General features: G+C 43.1%; 2 protein-coding genes across 5 annotated transcripts; both read right to left on the bottom strand.

The window, feature by feature from the left end:
• Nucleotides 1-2,877: 2,877 nt before the first annotated feature.
• Nucleotides 2,878-14,160, bottom strand: LOC127971369 (uncharacterized). Of its 4 annotated transcripts, none has more exons than XM_052574330.1 (6): nt 13,996-14,160; nt 13,271-13,449; nt 13,078-13,171; nt 12,631-12,975; nt 12,417-12,534; nt 2,878-3,109 (listed from the first exon to the last, which is right to left on the bottom strand). In XM_052574330.1, exons 1-5 carry the CDS (start codon nt 14,065-14,067, stop codon nt 12,511-12,513), a joined length of 714 nt encoding a protein of 237 aa, XP_052430290.1. In that variant the 5' UTR covers nt 14,068-14,160; the 3' UTR covers nt 2,878-3,109; nt 12,417-12,510. The 4 variants fall into 4 exon arrangements, with proteins under 4 accessions (XP_052430290.1, XP_052430310.1, XP_052430319.1 ...); XM_052574350.1 differs by having other exon boundaries at nt 13,271-13,840; nt 13,996-14,115; XM_052574359.1 differs by having other exon boundaries at nt 13,271-13,843; nt 13,996-14,111.
• Nucleotides 14,151-15,958, bottom strand: LOC127970723 (uncharacterized). The gene is made up of 4 exons (XM_052573417.1): nt 15,709-15,958; nt 15,418-15,513; nt 14,916-15,287; nt 14,151-14,218 (listed from the first exon to the last, which is right to left on the bottom strand). The coding sequence occupies exons 1-4, from the start codon at nt 15,956-15,958 to the stop codon at nt 14,151-14,153; spliced, it is 786 nt and encodes a 261-aa protein (XP_052429377.1).
• Nucleotides 15,959-20,057: the final 4,099 nt, after the last annotated feature.

A 20,057-nucleotide genomic window follows, 5' to 3' on the forward strand; every position in this document is an offset into this window, starting at 1 on the left:
CCAAAAATTTAAATTCTCTCACTTTTTGCTTAACCTCTGTCATCCCAGATGTTCATGACTTTCTTTCTTCACATGAACACAAGCAAGATTTTTTGTCCATATAATGCAAGGGGACAGGACCACTTCAGAAACCACACGAAGGGAACATGACGGTAAAGATTTAAATATTGGTATTTGTATTTTTCTTACATATGCCTATAGTTTCACTTCAGAAGACAGTGATTCATTAATGGGGTTGCATGGTCTGTCATATTTTCTTTGTGTATAGTTTTTCAAGTGTCATTTTTGGATTTCCCATACACTTGCATTATATAAAGAGAAATTATTTTTACACAATTTAAACACTTAGTTTGTGTTCATCTGATAAATAAAAGTCATATAGGATGGCATGAGGGTTGAAATGATGGAGTTTCCTTTTAATCCCTTTCCCTTCTATTTGTATTTTTTAGTGTCCCGCGGTTTCATTTTAATTGTTGTTGTTGAACTAAATATACATGTTTGACCTGTGCCATTGCATTTTTCGTTCTCTTTTAATTGAGTAAACTTGTACTTTCACTTGAGTAAAATTTTTGATACCTTTTTACAACTCTGCAAGTATGAGCTCTAATTTAAACCTACCTCAGTTAAAAAAATGTAAATAATGTTGCTTTAAGCTGCAGTGGTTGTGCAATAGCTTCATGATATAATGCGTTGTGTGTAGGTTGAAAGATGAGCAATAGACTGTGGCTTTGATGTGTTTCAATCTGGCTACATCTTACTTTGTGTTGTTTAATATGTTGGGTGTATGATAAAATAATATTTTAAGTCTTATGTGTGAAGCATTTGAACTCAAGGCATCCCTCTGGGGACCATAAAGGAGGATATTGCCTGCAAAGTGGACTTCATGATATGTAAAAATTAAAACATTGCCATAGGACTATAGCAAGCACATCACTGGAAAGGTCTCAGCCTCAACAGTAACATATGTGAGTCTGAAGAGAATACATTACTCCTGATTTGAATTACTGACCTCTGCTCTGAACCTTGAACCCAGTACATGTTTGAAGGCTACACACACAGTACCAGCTTTTATAGAAAGCTTTGGACCTTAGCTGTCATGCAGATATGGTGTCCAATGTTTAACCGTAAACACTGTCATATATGGTAATAAGCTATTTTGACCTAACGATTACATTTTTAAAATCTGATGACACCAGTGTGTTCCCCATCCTACCACCCCCCCCCCCCCCCCCCCCAAAAAAAAAAACAGGGTATATCCAAAATTCTACATTGCCAACTTCTGCTTATGAGGAAAATATCACTATATTTTAAAACTACAGCTTCCACTAGAAACGCTGCGCACCACAGAACACAAGTTACAAGGCTAGTGTTATTTGTAGTTCTTCCGGGCTGGGATGGGTGGACTGCTGTGAATGGGCTTCAACTACACTCAAAAAGTTCAAAACTGAGCAAAGTGTTGTTGCTGGTGACAAAACCGTTGACTAAATATGTACATTGAAGCTATACTGGCGTTGAAGACCCCCTGGCCTGCATTGCAGGATATGGGACTCACATGTGACCCACTCTGCCCACATTGTAGTGTTCTGTCTTACAGCATACTGTAATGTTTTACCAATAATAAGACTGAAATTATATTAAAATAATGTATTGAATACCTTGTAAACATCTACATAAATATTGATAGATTTAGTCATATTATCTTTTTGAATAAATGTTATCTGTGTATCCATGTGAGATAGGCAACTCTGGTCCTGGAGGGCCACTATCCTGCAGAGTTTAGCTTCAGCCCTCAGAAAAACTCACCTGCCTGTATCTATCTAGTAATCCCGAAAACACTGATTGCCTTGTTCAGGTGTGTTTAATTAGGGTTGGAGCTAAACTCTGCAGGATAGTGGCCCTCCAGGACCGGAGTTGCCTATCTCTGATGTAAGATGCATCTAGGAATTGGAAAAATTGTCATGATGAAAGCTTAAAGCATGAAAGCATTTATTAGCTTATACAATCACAAAAACAACATACATAGCTCAGACACATAACAAAAATCAGACACATAAAAATCACAAATGTAAAAAGTGAAGAGCATGTCAAGTGAATACAAAGACCTGGTAGGGACTGACCCTGTGATAAAAGATGGGCAGCTGTGGAGTGATTTGCAGTGGTGGTAGTGCAAAAGTAAACAATGCAGGGATTTAATCAGTGCAAAACTTTGCTATTTCATATGACTATGGAAAAAAGAGTCTGAGCATAATAGTACTGCTTAACAAAAAGAACACAAAGAAGTTAAAATAGATATATAAAGTTTCTGTTGTTATATATATATATATATATATAAAAAAGAAGAGTCAAATGGATAGTGGATACTAGATAATAGACAAAGTGATGTAATGGTTGGCGCAGGGTGAGACTCATGCTGAAAAGTCAATTTCTCCCCTAACCTTTTCTGTGAAATTGAGTTGCTGGTTTGCCCTGGGGACAAAGGACCTCCTCAATGTTGAGCATGACAGAAGACTGCTACTTAACTCCAGCTCCATGCCAAACACAGAACCAGCTTTCCTTACCAACCTGTCCCAGCGGCCCTCCCCAGCACACAACAGCAGAAAAAAGGACTCTGGCCATGTTTAATCTTGCTCAGAGTCACTACTGGTATCGTATTGTATGACTATCAAAGTTAATTTCTGTTTCAGTCAGAACTTGAACATAAAATTTCTTTGCATGCTTTGCCAGGCTGTTGCTCGCTTGTTCTCTTCAATGTCAAGCTCTTTAGACCTCGGATACCATCTTGAAGCAGGCCCCACGTTTCACCTTACATGTTAAAACACATTGAGCCTTTATTAATTAGAAACATTCAGAAATATTGTAACACACATAGAATCACATAGAATGGTGTCCAATGTCAGTTTTTCTGCATTAGGAACCAAGGTGTTATATTTTTCCACTACAGAATTTAAGATTTTTTTTTTCTCCCTGATCTTTCGGCGGATTCGGGCACGTCCTTTGCATCCGTCACTATCCTTGTAAAGACGCTGGGACTTCCTCTTAACACTTGCCACCAGCTCCTCAATTCGGCTGGCAACAGCGGCAACATCAGCATCATTTGGGGATGTTGTTGCTGAGAGGAAGAAATTAAGAAATAAGAAATATGCTTCTTGATTCAATGAAAAAATTTTATTTGTTGTGTATGAGCAAAATTCAAAACCCTTTTATATTTTTCTGTAACTGAGAGGCTACAATTGTAGCTAAGGTTGAGTATAGTTAGGTTCTTTATTGTCTGCAATTGCAGCCAAGATAAGTCAGAAGTGATACATCAAGCACATATCAAACAGTATAAAACAGTATATCCTACCTTCTGCCCACTCCTTGATATCAATGATCCACCTCTCCAGTTGATTGTCGGAGACGTCCATTTCTGTTTTCATGGCCTCCAGGTTATGCAACTGGCATTGCAGGGCTATTGTGGCCTTCAAACATAAATGACAATGAGGGAAACGCCTACCATTTTGACTATTGTTGATAAGGGTTGTGAAGTACCTTCACTATTACAGAACTAATAAAATACAGTATATTCTTATATACATGGACTATCAATATATGTGATATGAACATGTAATATTGTATATCAAGACACTAAAAAATACAACTGACACGACACATCCGTACATTTAATATATATTGAATATCTGGGCAAGTGTTGTCTATATTTTTGCATAAGGGAAAACTGGTGTCTTTACCTTCCGATATCGGCGGGCAAGGGTATGTGGCATAATGAGCTGAAAGCCCACACGCAGTTTACGTGACGTCATTAATTTGCGCTGGCATATAGGCTCCTTGCGCGTCTTTTGTGAACGCTCGCCTGTTTGCTTTATGCTGCACGCTGCTGTGACCGTTTTCAGCGCGTCCTCTGTGAACCCTCACCTGTTTGCTGCGCGCTGCTGTGACCATTTTTTTAGCGCGTCCTCTGTGAACCTGCGTCCACCTGTTTGCTTCATGCTGCGCGCTGCGGTGAACACTTTCAGCGTGTCGTTTGGGGTCTCGCGCCTGCTTGCTGCACGCGGCTGTGACCGTTCCGGACGGACAACAATTTCCCATTTGCGTTTCATTACAATTGGCTTCATTCGGATGACTGTTGTGCGGGCATCTGTGGACTTCAGGTACGGTTCGTGATTTGGTGGGAGAATGACGACTGTATTAAACTATTGAGGGAATGTCCTTTTGGGTGCCTGGCCTCGCAGCTACGGAGAACTACAGTTCGTGCAGTGTCACCGCTGTTTTGTTTATAGGCCATCTGATACTGCTGTAATACAATGTGTTGATACATACTGCTGTACATCTTTGCCTACACACACTTCCTAAGTGCATATTTTGCCCATATAATAAGACCTCAAATTATATTTTTTTTTTGTTGAAACCTCAAGCAACTCGTGGTTTTCTTTCTTTTGGGGTTTTCTTTATTTAGTATAACTTTTCATGTCTAAATTGTCATTTTTGGTATAATATCTGTGAATTTATTTATTTCATATATTGTTTATTCATTTGAAGTGTTGATTTATGTATACAACGTAATAACTGTTGTTTTGTTGATTTTGTTAAGTTTATTTTTCAAGATTTGTATTAATCTCTTCTTTTCTGTGTGTGTGTGGTGTGGAGTGGGTGTTTGTATTTTTTAGGAGCTGCGGCCTTTTTGGCTTAGGAAATTGATCGTTTCCCTCCTATCTTTGGTGGTGGTGTCTACAACGTGTGCTGTGACCGATCATTTCACTGGGGCTCTTTGTGCTGTGCGAGTGAGTGTGCAGTGTGTGTGTGAGGGGAACGTACACATCTCTCGTGAGGCCGCAGCTTCCTTTTTGTGAACATTGCGTTTGTGGTTTGTCATTTGTCTGTGCATGGTTTTTATTATAAATTATAATAAACTTTTTGGTAATTTTGTATAAATACCTGTGTCTCCATGTTTTTCTGTCTTTAGTGGGGAACCTGTGCGCGGGTATATTATTCCCTGGGTGAAATTCCCAGGGTGGCGTAGTCTAAACTCAATTCTATAACATCTATTGTGTCCTTTGTCCCTGTGGTTGCCACATATTTGGCGTAGTCGGCAGGGTCTGCTTATTATTTTGACAGGATTTTGGAGACATGGGTATTTATTTTGTTTTCTTGTGATTGTATGCATTTTGACAAAACAGCGGTGTCATAAACTGTTTCTCTCTAACATCCCTACGTTTAGGTTTATGCATTTAATTCATAATTCTTTTCTCAATTAAAATTATTAGATATGGATGTTGAGTTGCAGGAGCTGCGGGACCTGGTGGCCCAATTGAGGAGTGAGAACGAAAGGCTACAGGGACAGCAACCTTCAGTAAGTGCCATTAGTGATGCGCAGGGTAGTAACGCAGCAACATCTAGGCCTTTAGAGGCCGGTGCTGGCACTGAAGCTGTTGATAGGTTTGTTTTTGTCCCCAGGGACCGTAAGTGCCCAAAGTTTAGTGGTAAATCAGGAGTGGGTATTAATGAGTGGGTTGAGGAAGCACAGGCCTGTATGCGGGTCCGTTGTCTGTCCACGGCCGATAAAGCTTTTTTCCTTTTTGATCATTTAGAGGGGGAAGCTCGAGAGGAAATTAGGCATCGTCCTGATGCAGAAAAGGGAGACCCTGATAAAATTATTGTGGCACTTCGTGACCTGTATGGTTGTTCCTTGTCGTATGTAGCACTACAAGAAGCTTTCTTCTCCCGTAGGCAACAGGAGGGGGAGACCTTGTTGGAGTTCTCCCTCGCCTTAATGAGCCTTCAGGAGAAGGTGAAGCAACAGTCACCGGCTGCGATGCCAAATGCAGGGGTTTTGCTACGTGACCAGTTTGTTGAATTTGTTTTAGATCCAGCATTGCGCCGTGAGCTTAAACAATTGGTTCGTCGTGAGCCGTCCTGTAATTTTTTACATGTGCGTAGTGAAGCGATAAGGTGGGAAAGGGAAGGGATGTTGGGAGGTACGAGAGCTCGGAGCCAGTCCCTCCCGTTAGCGTATGGTGTCCAATATGGAATGCAGGGGCGTTCTGGGTTAGAGGGTGGAGGCTTGGTGGCCAGATCGGAATTTGATGAGAAAAGAGATGTTAAAACTTCAACAGGAACAGTTGGGCCAGCTTACTCAAGGGCTTGCCCAGTTACAGGGTTCTTCCTTGCAAAAGCCCTCCCCTCGCAGGGGACCTGTAATATGTAGACGATGTCAACGTGCTGGTCACTTCGCTAGAGAATGCGATGGTGACCGGGTTTCTCCGCGCCCTTGGCCTCCTTCCGCGGTAGTACCCGTATCTGGGGGAAGACAGCCCCGCCCAGCACAACAGTCGGAAAACTAGTTCCCACCGGGCTGCAGAGCCACAGTCCGGTTGGGGTGTCAATGGGCTCTGTTTTAAATCACGTTGAAAACATGCCTCTACTAATTTCGTCCTGTCCCCATCTTGTTGCCGTCTTTGGTGGGGTTTCAGTTCCCTGTTTGGTGGACACTGGTTCAATGGTGTCCACTATTACAGAGAGCTGTTTCCGTAGAGATATTGCACCAGGAGAGCAAGAAGCGCTTAAGATGTGTCATTGGTTGCAGCTGCGTGCAGCAAATGGGCTTGAGATTCCATATATTGGTTATGTAGAGTTAGACATTGAGCTGTGTGGGTGCTTGGTGCCTAAGTGTGGGGTTCTGGTGGTCAGAGATCCTCCTGGTGGCATGGGTGACAAAGTTCCCGGTGTATTGGGGATGAATGTCTTGCGCCGATGTTACCAGGAGCTCTTTGGTCAACATGGCCCTGCATTGTTTAGTGTGCCTTTTGTTAAACAGGCCCCGAGCATTATGGTTCATGCACTTCAGTATTGCTGTCACGTTAATACTGAACCCGTAGAGGGTCGTGCTGGTAGGGTCAGAGTTCGTGGCCACCGGGCTTGCTGTATACCCGGTGGCACAGTGAAATTTGTCGCTGCTACATGCTCTGAGCACTATTCTGATTCTCCTGTGCTCTTTGAGCCACTCGAGCAGGGGTTACCTGCGGGATTATTGGCGTCTCCTGCGTTAATTCAAGTAATCCGGGGTACTGCATATGTGCCCATTGTGAACGTTGGGATTTCTGATGTCATGCTTTATCCCCGTAGCCCTTTAGGAACGTTGGATCAGGTGCTTGTGGTCAGCTTGCCCCCAGATGTGGCAGAGATTCGATCTGTTGCCGCCACTGTCCAGACTCCGGGTCCCCAGGTGGTTCTCACTATGGAGGAACAGATTAATGTTCTAGAATTGCCAGGATTATCGGAGAAGGAGGTAAGTCAAGTGAGGGCGTTGCTTCATAGATACCAGTCGGTATTCTCAGCCCATGAGGGGGATTTGGGATGCACTGGTTTGTTGGCTCATGATATTCCCCTCGTGGACGATGTTCCAGTTCGGCAGCGTTATCGCCGAATCCCGCCCTCTGAGTATGAGGTGGTTAAAGCACATATTAATCAATTGCTTGAGGCACGGGTGATTAGAGAGAGCTGTAGCCCCTACGCTTCACCGATAGTCCTGGTAAAGAAAAAGGACGGTACCCTACGCATGTGCGTAGATTACCGTCAATTAAATGCCAAAACCCGAAAAGATGCATTTCCCTTGCCTCGCATAGAGGAATCTTTAGATGCCTTGTCAGGGGCCTGCTGGTTCTCAACCATGGACTTGGCTAATGGATATAACCAAGTCCCGGTAGCTGAGGGGGATCGGCCGAAGACCGCCTTTTGTACCCCATTTGGCCTATTTGAGTACAATCGTATGCCGTTTGGGCTCTGCAATGCCCCCAGTACCTTCCAGCGACTAATGCAACGCTTGTTTGGAGACCAGCAGTGCCAGTCGTTATTACTATATCTTGATGACATTGTAGTGTTCTCGTCATCAGTAGCACAACATTTGATGCGTCTAGAGGTGGTTTTGCATCGTCTGGAGGTTGAAGGGTTAAAGGCTAGGTTAGGGAAGTGTTCCTTTTTCCAGAAGGAGGTGAAATATCTGGGACATGTCATTTCGGCTGAGGGAGTGTCCACCGACCCCAGTAAAGTTGAGGCAGTGGCCCAGTGGCGAAGACCAGAGACCGTCAAGGACTTGCGTTCATTCCTGGGTTTCGCGAGTTATTATCGTCGCTTTGTGGAGGGCTTTGCTCAATTGGCTGCCCCTCTACATCGGTTAGTGGCAGAATTTGCAGGGTCTAAATCCAGGAAGCATACGGTTGAACGCTTTGGCATGGCATGGTCCGAGCAGTGCCAACAAAGTTTTGATGGTTTGAGAGGTAGGCTTACGACATCTCCGGTCCTGGCCTATGCTGATTTCTCGCGACCTTTTGTTCTAGAAGTAGACGCCAGCCATAGAGGACTGGGAGCGGTGCTCTCTCAGGAGCAGGGGGGCAAGGTACGACCCATCGCTTATGCGAGTCGTAGTCTACGGCCCACTGAGCGCAACATGTCAAATTATAGCTCCATGAAGCTGGAGTTTGTTGCGCTCAAGTGGGCCATGACAGAGAAATTCAGGGAATATTTGTTGGGACAGAAATGTGTAGTTTACACTGACAACAACCCCCTGAGTCACCTGAATTCTGCAAAGCTTGGTGCTACAGAGCAGCGGTGGGCCGCACAGCTTGCCTCATTTGACTTTGAGATAAAGTATAGGTCCGGCCGAAGTAATCGTAATGCTGACGCTCTATCGAGACAGGGTCCACCTGGCTGTCATGGGTTGGATCATGCACTTCCTGGGACTAGTGTACCAGAGGAGATGCTGTGTTCTGTGAGGCAGGGAGAAATAGGTCCCCACGTTCTTCAGGCAGCGATGTCCGCTCTACCTAGTTATTCTGCCAAGGAAATTAGAGTCCAGCAGCATGCTGACAGAGTCCTTGGTGAGGTATTAGAGTTTTGGGATGGTAAGATCTTTCCTAATGGGGAGGAGCGCCGAGGGCTCTCTAAGTCAGCACGGGTCTTACTCCGCCAGTGGAATAGGTTGGTAGATCGAGAAGGTGTAGTGTACCGCCGTGTTTTTCGTTCTGATGGAGGAGAAGAAATTCTTCAAATTCTTCTCCCTTCTTCCCTGCGCAGTGAAGTGTTGACCCTGTTGCATCAGGAGCATGGACATCAAGGGATAGAGCGCACTCTTGAACTGGTGAGGCAGCGCTGCTATTGGCCAAGTATGGCAGCAGAAGTGGCCCAGTGGTGTCGAGATTGTGAGCGGTGCCAGGTTGCTAAAGATACACAACCAGCTGCTCGTAGTCATATGGGCCATCTGTTGGCATCTCGGCCCAATGAGATTCTAGCAATTGATTTCACTGTCTTGGAGGCATCTCGGACAGGGATAGAGAACGTTTTGGTGATGACAGATGTGTTTACTAAATATACATTGGCTGTCCCAACTCGAGACCAGCGTGCTGAAACCGTTGCTAGGGTGTTAGTAGGGGAATGGTTTTATAGGTTGGGAGTCCCTGGTCGAATCCATTCTGACCAGGGCCGTAACTTTGAGTCCATCCTGGTTCAGCAGTTATGTAGATTGTACAACATCAAGAAGTCGCGCACAACGCCTTACCATCCGGCAGGTAATGGCCAATGCGAGCGATTTAATCGCACCTTGCATAATCTGTTGCGCACCCTTCCTCCCTCAAGGAAGAGGGATTGGGCGTCTTGTCTCCCGCAAGTGGTCTATTACTACAACACCACCCCCCACCAAACCACCGGTGAGTCCCCATATTTTCTTATGTTTGGGCAGGAGCCACGGCTTCCGGTGGATTTCCTGCTTGGAGGGGTCCAGGACGTCGTTCCTGGAGATGTGCATGAGTGGATTGTAGAACATCAAGCAAGGCTACAGGCTGCTTTTGAAGGGGCCAGTGCACGGTTAAAGCTTGCGGCAGATCATCGACAGGTGAACCATGACCAGCATGTTCGGGATGTCCCATTGACGGTTGGCCAGATGGTGTATTTGAAGGAGTGTGGTAGACGAGGACGCCATAAAATCCAAGATGTGTGGAGTCCTGTAGTCTATTATGTGGTGAAAGCACCAGAGGATAACGGTGCCGTGTACTCTATTGCATCACGGGAAGAACCCGATCGGGTTAAACATGTCCATCGTTCCCTGTTGAAAGGACGGAGTCAGGTAGTAACTCAAGAGTCGAGTCCTAGTGAGGTGTCTTCAACCCTGTTAGAGACGGTGTATGAGGAGGTAGACGAGGTGGATTGCTGGCATGTGGTCCCAAGGGAGCATCAAGAAGCAGGTGTGCCAGCCTTAGAAGGTAATGCGTTGGTTGAGTCATCCACTACTGATACAATGCCATTAGTGGCCCCAAGCGAGCCTGATCCTGATCCGGTAGAAGTGGGGGGTGGTAGTTTGGTTTCCATCTTGCCAGGGGTCATACACCCCCCTGAGCCAGATAATGGTCAGGTGAGGCCAAGACGAACAACTGCAGGACAACACTCTAACCCTCATCACCTTCCTAGGGCATTAGGAGGTTCTGGGTCTGCTATTCGATCAGCAGCCATTTCTAGTTCAGTTTCCGTCTTTAGACCCTGGAGTTGAGTCCAACGTCGGGGCGACGTTGCAAAAGGGTGGGGTAGATTGTGGCATAATGAGCTGAAAGCCCACACGCAGTTTACGTGACGTCATTAATTTGCGCTGGCATATAGGCTCCTTGCGCGTCTTTTGTGAACGCTCGCCTGTTTGCTTTATGCTGCACGCTGCTGTGACCGTTTTCAGCGCGTCCTCTGTGAACCCTCACCTGTTTGCTGCGCGCTGCTGTGACCATTTTTTTAGCGCGTCCTCTGTGAACCTGCGTCCACCTGTTTGCTTCATGCTGCGCGCTGCGGTGAACACTTTCAGCGTGTCGTTTGGGGTCTCGCGCCTGCTTGCTGCACGCGGCTGTGACCGTTCCGGACGGACAACAATTTCCCATTTGCGTTTCATTACAATTGGCTTCATTCGGATGACTGTTGTGCGGGCATCTGTGGACTTCAGGTACGGTTCGTGATTTGGTGGGAGAATGACGACTGTATTAAACTATTGAGGGAATGTCCTTTTGGGTGCCTGGCCTCGCAGCTACGGAGAACTACAGTTCGTGCAGTGTCACCGCTGTTTTGTTTATAGGCCATCTGATACTGCTGTAATACAATGTGTTGATACATACTGCTGTACATCTTTGCCTACACACACTTCCTAAGTGCATATTTTGCCCATATAATAAGACCTCAAATTATATTTTTTTTTGTTGAAACCTCAAGCAACTCGTGGTTTTCTTTCTTTTGGGGTTTTCTTTATTTAGTATAACTTTTCATGTCTAAATTGTCATTTTTGGTATAATATCTGTGAATTTATTTATTTCATATATTGTTTATTCATTTGAAGTGTTGATTTATGTATACAACGTAATAACTGTTGTTTTGTTGATTTTGTTAAGTTTATTTTTCAAGATTTGTATTAATCTCTTCTTTTCTGTGTGTGTGTGGTGTGGAGTGGGTGTTTGTATTTTTTAGGAGCTGCGGCCTTTTTGGCTTAGGAAATTGATCGTTTCCCTCCTATCTTTGGTGGTGGTGTCTACAACGTGTGCTGTGACCGATCATTTCACTGGGGCTCTTTGTGCTGTGCGAGTGAGTGTGCAGTGTGTGTGTGAGGGGAACGTACACATCTCTCGTGAGGCCGCAGCTTCCTTTTTGTGAACATTGCGTTTGTGGTTTGTCATTTGTCTGTGCATGGTTTTTATTATAAATTATAATAAACTTTTTGGTAATTTTGTATAAATACCTGTGTCTCCATGTTTTTCTGTCTTTAGTGGGGAACCTGTGCGCGGGTATATTATTCCCTGGGTGAAATTCCCAGGGTGGCGTAGTCTAAACTCAATTCTATAACATCTATTGTGTCCTTTGTCCCTGTGGTTGCCACAGGTAGAAGCCAAGTTGTCAAACTTTTGGTTACAGCGCATGGCCATGATTGTCAGCATGTCAATGCGTCCTGCAAAAATAAAAAAAAATATGAGATTTTCACCCTTCTTTCCAGTAGCAGTAGGAGAAGAAAATGTGCAGACTTGAATCACAAACTTTTCAGACATAACTTACAGTACTATGGTACTAATCTGCTGTCTTGTGCCATTTGATTACGGTCCCATGAAAGGGTGAGGTAATTGCACAGGACAGGGAAGACAAAGCATGAAACAGTGATGCAGGACAGTATTTAAATGGCATAGAGCACTATGGCAGGACAGTAGGTGAATGTTACTCTGATGTGTTTTTATTTTCGAACTGCCCTACCTTATTATCCTTACATCAAATAAAATAGGATGATGGTCTTGTAATCGATCCATCCATTTGTGTTTAATATATTCAGATATTTATATTTTCAGAGTCAGCATATATGCATAAGCTCAAAGTGGCTCACCAGTGTAATCAGGATCAAAATTTACTGGTTCCCTTACCCGCTTTTGACATGTGCTTTGTCGTAACAGCAATCCTCGAGAGGAAGGCGTTGCACTGCTCCACCTCTTCGCCAAGAGTCGAACCAGCCCCCTCCTAATATGCTCCACTCCATTTTACCTTTAAAAAAAAAAAAAAAAAACTAAACCTAAGTGGCAACAATCTTATGCAGGATTTCAGGGAAAGAAAATGTAATGGACAATAATTTTTTCTTACCTCACATTTGAAATCATGAGCTTTGGCATGAAAAACAGAAAGAAATGGCCTCATGTTGAGGAGATCCTGAAGCTCAGGGCATTTCTCTGTCACTCTCTGGAGGTAAGGCCAGTACTTGCATGCCACATCCATTGCAAAAAATGTAACTGGCTTACAGGCCATTTGCTTTTGGAGGTACAGGGGGTAGGCAAAGATTTCGCCCCTGAACATATTGAGGGCACGAAGGAGAACCCCATGACGACATACAGCAAGTTCCAGGCCCTCCTCGTCTGTTTTTCCTGAGGACTTCTGAGACGTTTCATGAGCCGCTGACCATTGCCCTCCACAGACACCTCTTCCAGAGACCTAAAACATGGAAGATGGTTAACAGTCCAAACTTGTTCAAACAAAGTGCTCTGTAGGACTTGGTGTTTTATGGGTAAATATAGTGAAGTTGAGCAAGTGTACATGACTGGTTGAGGTATGGACATAGTCCACGAATCTTGCGACGTCATCATCATTCGTGATGAACACGCCATCAAAGATGGCTTTTTCCTCCGATCTAAATAAAAGAGATACATGTTAAGTTTAAATATTCATATGATTTTCAATTCACAGCAGTTAGTTTCAAAGTAATGGACCATCCATGCACACACAGTACCTAGCTGCACTCTTGAATCTGTAGTGCTTACGGTTTCCATCAACGGATACTGCAAGCATGTCTGGGCTGCATGCTGGGCAGTTAAAGTGGTCCTCCTGGCATAATTTGTCCACTTCGAATCGGACAGCTTCCCACTCCAAGAAGCTTTTCCGGAAGCTGTCTGCTGTGATGTTTCCATTCTGTTTCAAAGAAGAGTTCAGTAAAAGAGAACAAAGGAGAACAGTAAAACGGATCAAATACATTTTGGAATGTTAGTACTACATATCAAAGGAAATAAACAATGTGTAGACTTCACTCATACACTATACACTGATGTATTTGGGGGACCTGGCCATTAAAAATACAGGATATTGTTTGACATTCAGTCTAAATCTATACACAAAGAGAGCAACAACAGCTTCCATATTGTTCCATATAGCCTGTGTTATGTTTGGGCCATTAATCCAAGGGAACATTTCTGGGATCAGGAAATAAAATTGAGGAGATGTCAAAGTCTGTAGCCAATGGAGTTGAAGTTGAGATCTTCAGAATGACCTGGGTTTTTTTTTTTCAGAAATGTCTCAGTGCAAACTGCTGATAAGAGAACATGAGTTTATGGTTGTTTATAAAGGGTCTAAATTTAACAATTTGTTTCCTAAACAGTGTAAATGTTCATGTGTACTATCATCACCATCATGCCCTCATAGTATAATTTATGGATTTACGCAATTACCACAAATACTTACACGGCCAAAGCGAACAGTGCGTTGATCCAGCATTCTAAGAAATGCTTGGCTAGATATCCCTGGTGCTGCCATCTTCAGCTCTTCAAAAGAAAAAAGGACATCTGTTTCATACACAGTTGAATAGTGAGAAGTGGCCGGCCAGTAGTCATTACAGATCAGGTCATCCACTCCAGGACTCCAAGTGGCTTCACATGCTTTGCATCTAATCGGAGATCATATCGCCCTGGAAAAAGGAAATATATACACAACGTTAATTCTGACAGACCAAAGTGTGTCATTCTGACAACTGATATGGGAACCTGTGACTAAGGTGAATCAGGAGGACACTTCTACAAACATTTTGTAAGGCACTCTATTGGAAGTCATACTTTTGTCAGGCAAATTAACTATCCCCATTCAAACAAAGGTTAATTGTTTTCCATCTCATACTTGGGCCCATCCAATCTAAATGAACACACAACCTATTGACACCTCTAGATTTGCAGCCATGATAAAGAAAATTTCTTGCGCAATGTAACATGTATGAATTTAACATATTCATGATCCGTATATGTGCATAATTGTGATGAGGGAGTATACAAGGTGTGATCAGCAAATAGCTGTGGGTGAAATTCTGCAGACACATTCTGACCCCCACCCAAACCTAGTAAGTTCCTCTTACCATTCATTGTAACCACAACTATGGACTGTCCTGCGATGACACTGGACGATACTCGTAGACAACCGCATATTGTCTCTGGCATCTCCAAAGGTACAAGACGCTCTTGAAAAAAAAAAAAAAAAAAAAAACATGGATAAGCATTAAAGAATAACATTTATTTACTGGCAACTATTTTAAACAAGATGTACTTGACGGCTTCTTCGACCTATCAGTTTTTCAGTCAAGTCTAAGAATGTGACTTTTAAGAACTACAACTTACCACACTGGGTTAGAACCCTCTCGACAACACAAGTTGTGGGAGGCAATGGATTAAAGAATGCATGGGTCATCGAATCCCTGTTGTGGAACACGTGACCTCGGTGGACCCTGACATCACACTGGCCACAGAGGAATGGGTGTGGTCGGCAGTCACAACAACGGATAACGGCTGGACCATTTCCACAATGTTGGCAGATCCGGGTTGCCACATGTTGTCGAGCCACCATGGTGTTGACCAGTCGGGGTCTCTCTTTCTCCCACCACCCTGATATGAGGTTCTTTCGGGTCAACCAGTCTGTTGAGGCTTGAAGTGCCGTTTCATCCTCATGTATGTCCTCAAACAGTGAGCTTTTAAGCTCTTGAAGGAAGGACTCTGTTAAAACAAGGCAAAATATTTAAAAACAGTAGTTTATTATAATAAAAGAGAATAGCATTGAACAATGGCCATTTTATAATAAATGAACATACTGTTTGAACCAGTGAAGTCAAAATAAATAACACACCTGCAGTAATGGAAAGAAAGTCACTGGTCATTTCCGCACTGGTTTCCGGAGCCCTGATATGAGAGACACCAGTCTTTCGACTCTGGCTGTGACCTGCTGTAGCAACATTTTTTTTTACTTTTTACACTCAATAAAACAAACTTTACCTGATGCTAGACACAGGTACGTAATAACCTCAGATATGTTCTAATTCAGACCCATGACTTGATCATGTTGTATACCATTCCAAGATGCAAAACTAGATCTGCAGTCTACATTTTAATTAACATTAATGTAATAAAAAAATTGTACCTGCTTGTTTCCGGGATGATCTGGGCCTGCTGTAAATAATGTTTCCATCACTGTCCCTCTTAATCCACCTAACATCTTGCTTGCTGTTTGATGGCTGGCTGGTGGATGGATTACGGGTGGAAGGCTGACTGGTGGATGGCTCTGCTTCCTCGTGCATGCTAATGAGCTGTTGGAGGTGAGCTTGATGTTCAGCCTGATCGACAAGGTCACTCATCTCATTTAGGAGACAGTCCATCTCAGGATCAGACATGGCACAAAAGATAAACACACTATAAACACACGGACAAAAAAAAAAGACAAAACAAACAAACAAAAACCACACTCAGAGGAATGGGGGGGGGGGGGGGACAGTAAGACAGCAAGAGAGAGAAAACAATACAACAGTAAAGAGAGTAACAAGATACAAGACAAATGTGGCTCTTAAAAGTGCCTTTTTAATGTAGTGAGGTGCTGTTTTTTTTTTTTTTTTTAAAGGTGAGGGATTAAGGAACTTGCAGAGAAAGAGAAGAACAAATAAAAAAATAATAGATCACCAAACTACATATTATAATATGAATAACTAACGTTACTAGGCTAAGATGTAAAGTAAATGCTGCTCTGGTTGATACATGCAATCACAATATCATAAAAAAAATGAATGATTTTAAAAAGTCATTGTGTGACTACATATTATACAAACTACATATACATATATATATATATATATATATATATATATATATATATATATATATATATATATATATATATATATATATATATATATATATCCCCCAATAATCCATTAATAAGCATTTACACGTTCAAAATAAGTTTATTAATAGATATACACATATATATATATATATATATATATATATATATATATGTACACACCACGTTTTTTTAATATATATAAACTCGTAATTGTATTAATTTTGGCCGTTTAAATGCCTATTCATTTCTCTTGCTTATTAGACTGTTGTAAGTGACTTACCATGGTGGAATCGCGCTGGGCAATGGTTTCTGTGATGGTCGCACACAGTGACGCGCTGCACAAAATTGCGCCAAAATATAAATCATAAATGAAAAAGTACAGTCTTAATATTTTATATCCTCGCTCAAAATTTTAAAGGGGTCAGCAGAAATGTCTAAGGAAACATGGGTATATGTTAGCAATTACATTTTAACACATCACGCCCCAGAATGCATCCATCTCTTTGCCAAAGGATATGTCCATATTAAGTAATATAAACATTTCCGCAGCAGGCTATTTATCACAACTTCATAATTAGTATTGAGATGAAAGGTCTATAAAAGTATGCTATTGGTTTTTTTTTTGGTCGCAAAAAAAAAAAAAAAAAAAAAAAAAAAAAAACAATGTAGGCTCACTATAAGCCATTGCAAACAGATACACCATCGACAATTAAAAATATCCCACTTAAATTAAGGCATGTTTAAGCCTACAGCAAATATGCAGTCCTGCAATTATGCCATTTTAATGTAGCCCAAAATTATATTAAAAAAGAAAAAAGGCGTGATTCCGATTTAGAACAGGGTTTCTGCTCCAATAAAATATATGGTCACTTCACCAATTAATGATTGTAACAGTATTTGCACAGCATGCTACTGCAAAATACATTAACAATATTAGCAGCATTAAAATTAATCGCCTGAAACCATACTTTCCAGCGCAGAAAAACCGCTAGATGGATAAGCCAGGTTCGTCAAAATCCAAAGATGAGGGATTTGCATTCAAATATCGGACGACCCTCCTCTACGTTATCAAGTGACGAATAGGGGGTACCCTCAACGTTGCTTATGGACGTGAGGGGGAAATGACCAAACGGCAGTATGTGACGGATAGGGGTGAGACTGTGTTGGATAACCGGCATCTCCTTATGAGAGGAGACAGACTGTAGGAGAGTTTCTGCTGCAGAGTCGGCCGCGGCTCTCTCCTCCGCCCTCACGACTGCAGACTTGAAAACAGTTCTCTTATTTGCCGGTTTGGGTTCAAGGGTCACCGCTGCTGGCTCGGGCACGCTCACCGCTGCTGGCTCGGGCACGCTCACCGCTGCTGGCTCGGGCACGCTCACCGCTGCAGGAGGAGACAGAGTCGCAGGACCGGGAGACCCCTTCTTCCTCCTCTTCCTCCTAGGCCGCGGTGCAGAGGTCACAGCTGGGACAGAGACGGGTTGGGGAAGTTCGGTCTCAGGCAGGGCGGACTCTGACGCCGACGATTCCGAGGCTGACTCCCATGAAAACCGTCTCCCTCGCTTGTTGGGGAGACTGAAGGTAGTGGGAGGTGCCTCAGGATTCTGGGAGGGACTTGCCTGATCCCCCAGGGTTGCCACGGCCAGGACACGACCCTCTGGAATCGTTGGCAGCTGGGTAGGTGGAGGGGACCTCTGTGGCTCCTCCTGGGAGAGGCTCTCCCACAGCCGGGCATAATTTTGGAGGATCCACTCCCCCTCGGGCGAGTATGGGAGGGTGACCCCCTTCCTGTCGGTGGGGGATGACATCCAGCACTGCCTCCGGAAATCCGCCTGTCGCTGCAGCTCGGAGGCCCTCCTGCCTGCTGAGTTCCTTGGTGGTCGGTTCATTCTGTCAGGGTTGGCAAGGGAGGAACTCAAGTGCAGACAGGGATCACAACACACAGGGTTTATTAAATACAAAAGGGGAAAACAAAACCCACGAGGGGGAAAACAACGGCTAGGCCAGAAACTAAACAACTTAACAGGACGGGATTGACACGATAAACAAACTCTTAAACACTAACTACAAATAAACACTCATGGTATACAAAGACTTCAAAGGTACAGAAACATCTAGAGACACTCACGATCTGGTAAACACTCACAAATGTGGAACAATCTCAGTGCAACAATCACATATGTGGTACAATGAACCAACGCAAGACAGAGCACACTAGGAGATCTAAATAGGGGAACTAATTAAGACACGACAGGTGATACAGATAGGACAATCACGACAAGACTAGGATAACAAGGGGGGCGGGGCAAGGGAACGAGACAACACAAGCACATGGCCCAAAGACAAAGCCATGTGCTTGTACACAAAACATGGGTCTGTCATGATCCTGCCTCAAGACTAGGGAAAAATCAAGGACACGAGGGCAGAATCATGACACTTCCCACCTTTCTGATGCCGTTACAGTAATATTGTCACTTTATTAAACGATCCTCTATGAAAATACAGTTTCACAGTGTTATCAATGTACTTTCAGGGAGGAACTTGTCAGCAAATCGACTTCACAGCACATCAGTGAAAGTAGTTGACAGTTACAGACGTGTGTGTTGGATCAGGGTCAGATCTGAATTCTGCAGGTAAATAGATCTCCAAGAACAGGATTGTACAGCCCTGTTATATTGGTAATATATGATGGATTTTGTTTTTATTGAAGGTTTCCTGGGATGACCGTTGAAGAGATCAGCACATCAGATGTTGGCCTGGACAGCTGTACCTACAGTACACCACACTTCTTTGCATGGATAGCTGACTACTACTATTATATTCTGTGAAGGTATTATTATAGGAAACCTGAGCACCTGTGACAGTGGAAATGTTGTAATGAATAGTCACACATTCATATTTGTAAATTGAAAGTCACAGATATTTTTTTTTAGTACTAACAATGTTTCTTTTTAACTAATTCTTTCCAGCAAACACAACACAACAGTTACACCATTTCATATTCTGAGGTGCACAAACCCTATTCTACTAATAAGAGAACAACAGTATAGACCCTTTGCACATGACATCACCCTATGCTCGCGCGAATTGTGAATGCCATGACGGACGGCAGAAGAGCTTCGCTGTAGGACGGACCGCAAGCCAAACGAGTACGAGTTCGTTCGTGTATTAAAATGTTTTTTTTTTTACTTTTTTTCTACTTTTACTACAGTTTGATAATGGTCAAACTGTGTATTTACAATGTTAAAGTAGCTGACAACAATAAATATTCTTATTAGGAATAAAACTGCATAGTTTTTTAACTGTGCAGAGCAGTAATTTATCATCAAAGGTAACTATTAGTACACGAAGGATTTTATAATCAAAAAGAGAATTGACTCTTTTACAACCTGCGCCATGTGCTTAATTTAAAAAAAAAACTGTATTTCACTGTAACTTGTTTAGCTCCCGTATCCTTTTATGTACTTTGATATTTTTACATTGAATTGCAGCTTCTTCTGACTTTTCTTTTTTCCAATTGAAATAGATGACAGACTCTTCTACGTCGGCCCCAGTAGGCAGTACATGCGGCTAGTTGTCCTGTCAGAGGAGGAGAAGAGGTCTGCTCTTACGGAGTGCCACAATAACCCTGGCACTGGCAATCACAGTGGCGTCAG

The sequence above is a fragment of the Carassius gibelio genome, chromosome A4, assembly GCF_023724105.1.
Source record: "Carassius gibelio isolate Cgi1373 ecotype wild population from Czech Republic chromosome A4, carGib1.2-hapl.c, whole genome shotgun sequence".
Taxonomy (NCBI): Eukaryota; Metazoa; Chordata; class Actinopteri; order Cypriniformes; family Cyprinidae; genus Carassius; species Carassius gibelio.

Bases quoted from the DNA above. Each gene is read 5' to 3' on its own strand.
- LOC127970723 (XM_052573417.1), bottom strand. From the start codon at position 15,958: ATGTCTGATCCTGAGATGGACTGTCTCCTAAATGAGATGAGTGACCTT. The intron at 15,288-15,417 runs GTGTGTTATTTA...TTGTTTTAACAG, and splicing joins CTTTCTTTCCATTACTGCAG to AGTCCTTCCTTCAAGAGCTT. The intron at 14,219-14,915 runs GTAAGTTGTAGT...TCCTTTTTCCAG, and splicing joins GAGGGTTCTAACCCAGTGTG to GGCGATATGATCTCCGATTA.
- LOC127971369 (XM_052574330.1), bottom strand. From the start codon at position 14,067: ATGGCAGCACCAGGGATATCTAGCCAAGCATTTCTTAGAATGCTGGAT. The intron at 13,450-13,995 runs GTAAGTATTTGT...TCTTTGAAACAG, and splicing joins GCACTGTTCGCTTTGGCCGT to AATGGAAACATCACAGCAGA. The intron at 12,976-13,077 runs GTACACTTGCTC...TCCATGTTTTAG, and splicing joins TCCATACCTCAACCAGTCAT to GTCTCTGGAAGAGGTGTCTG.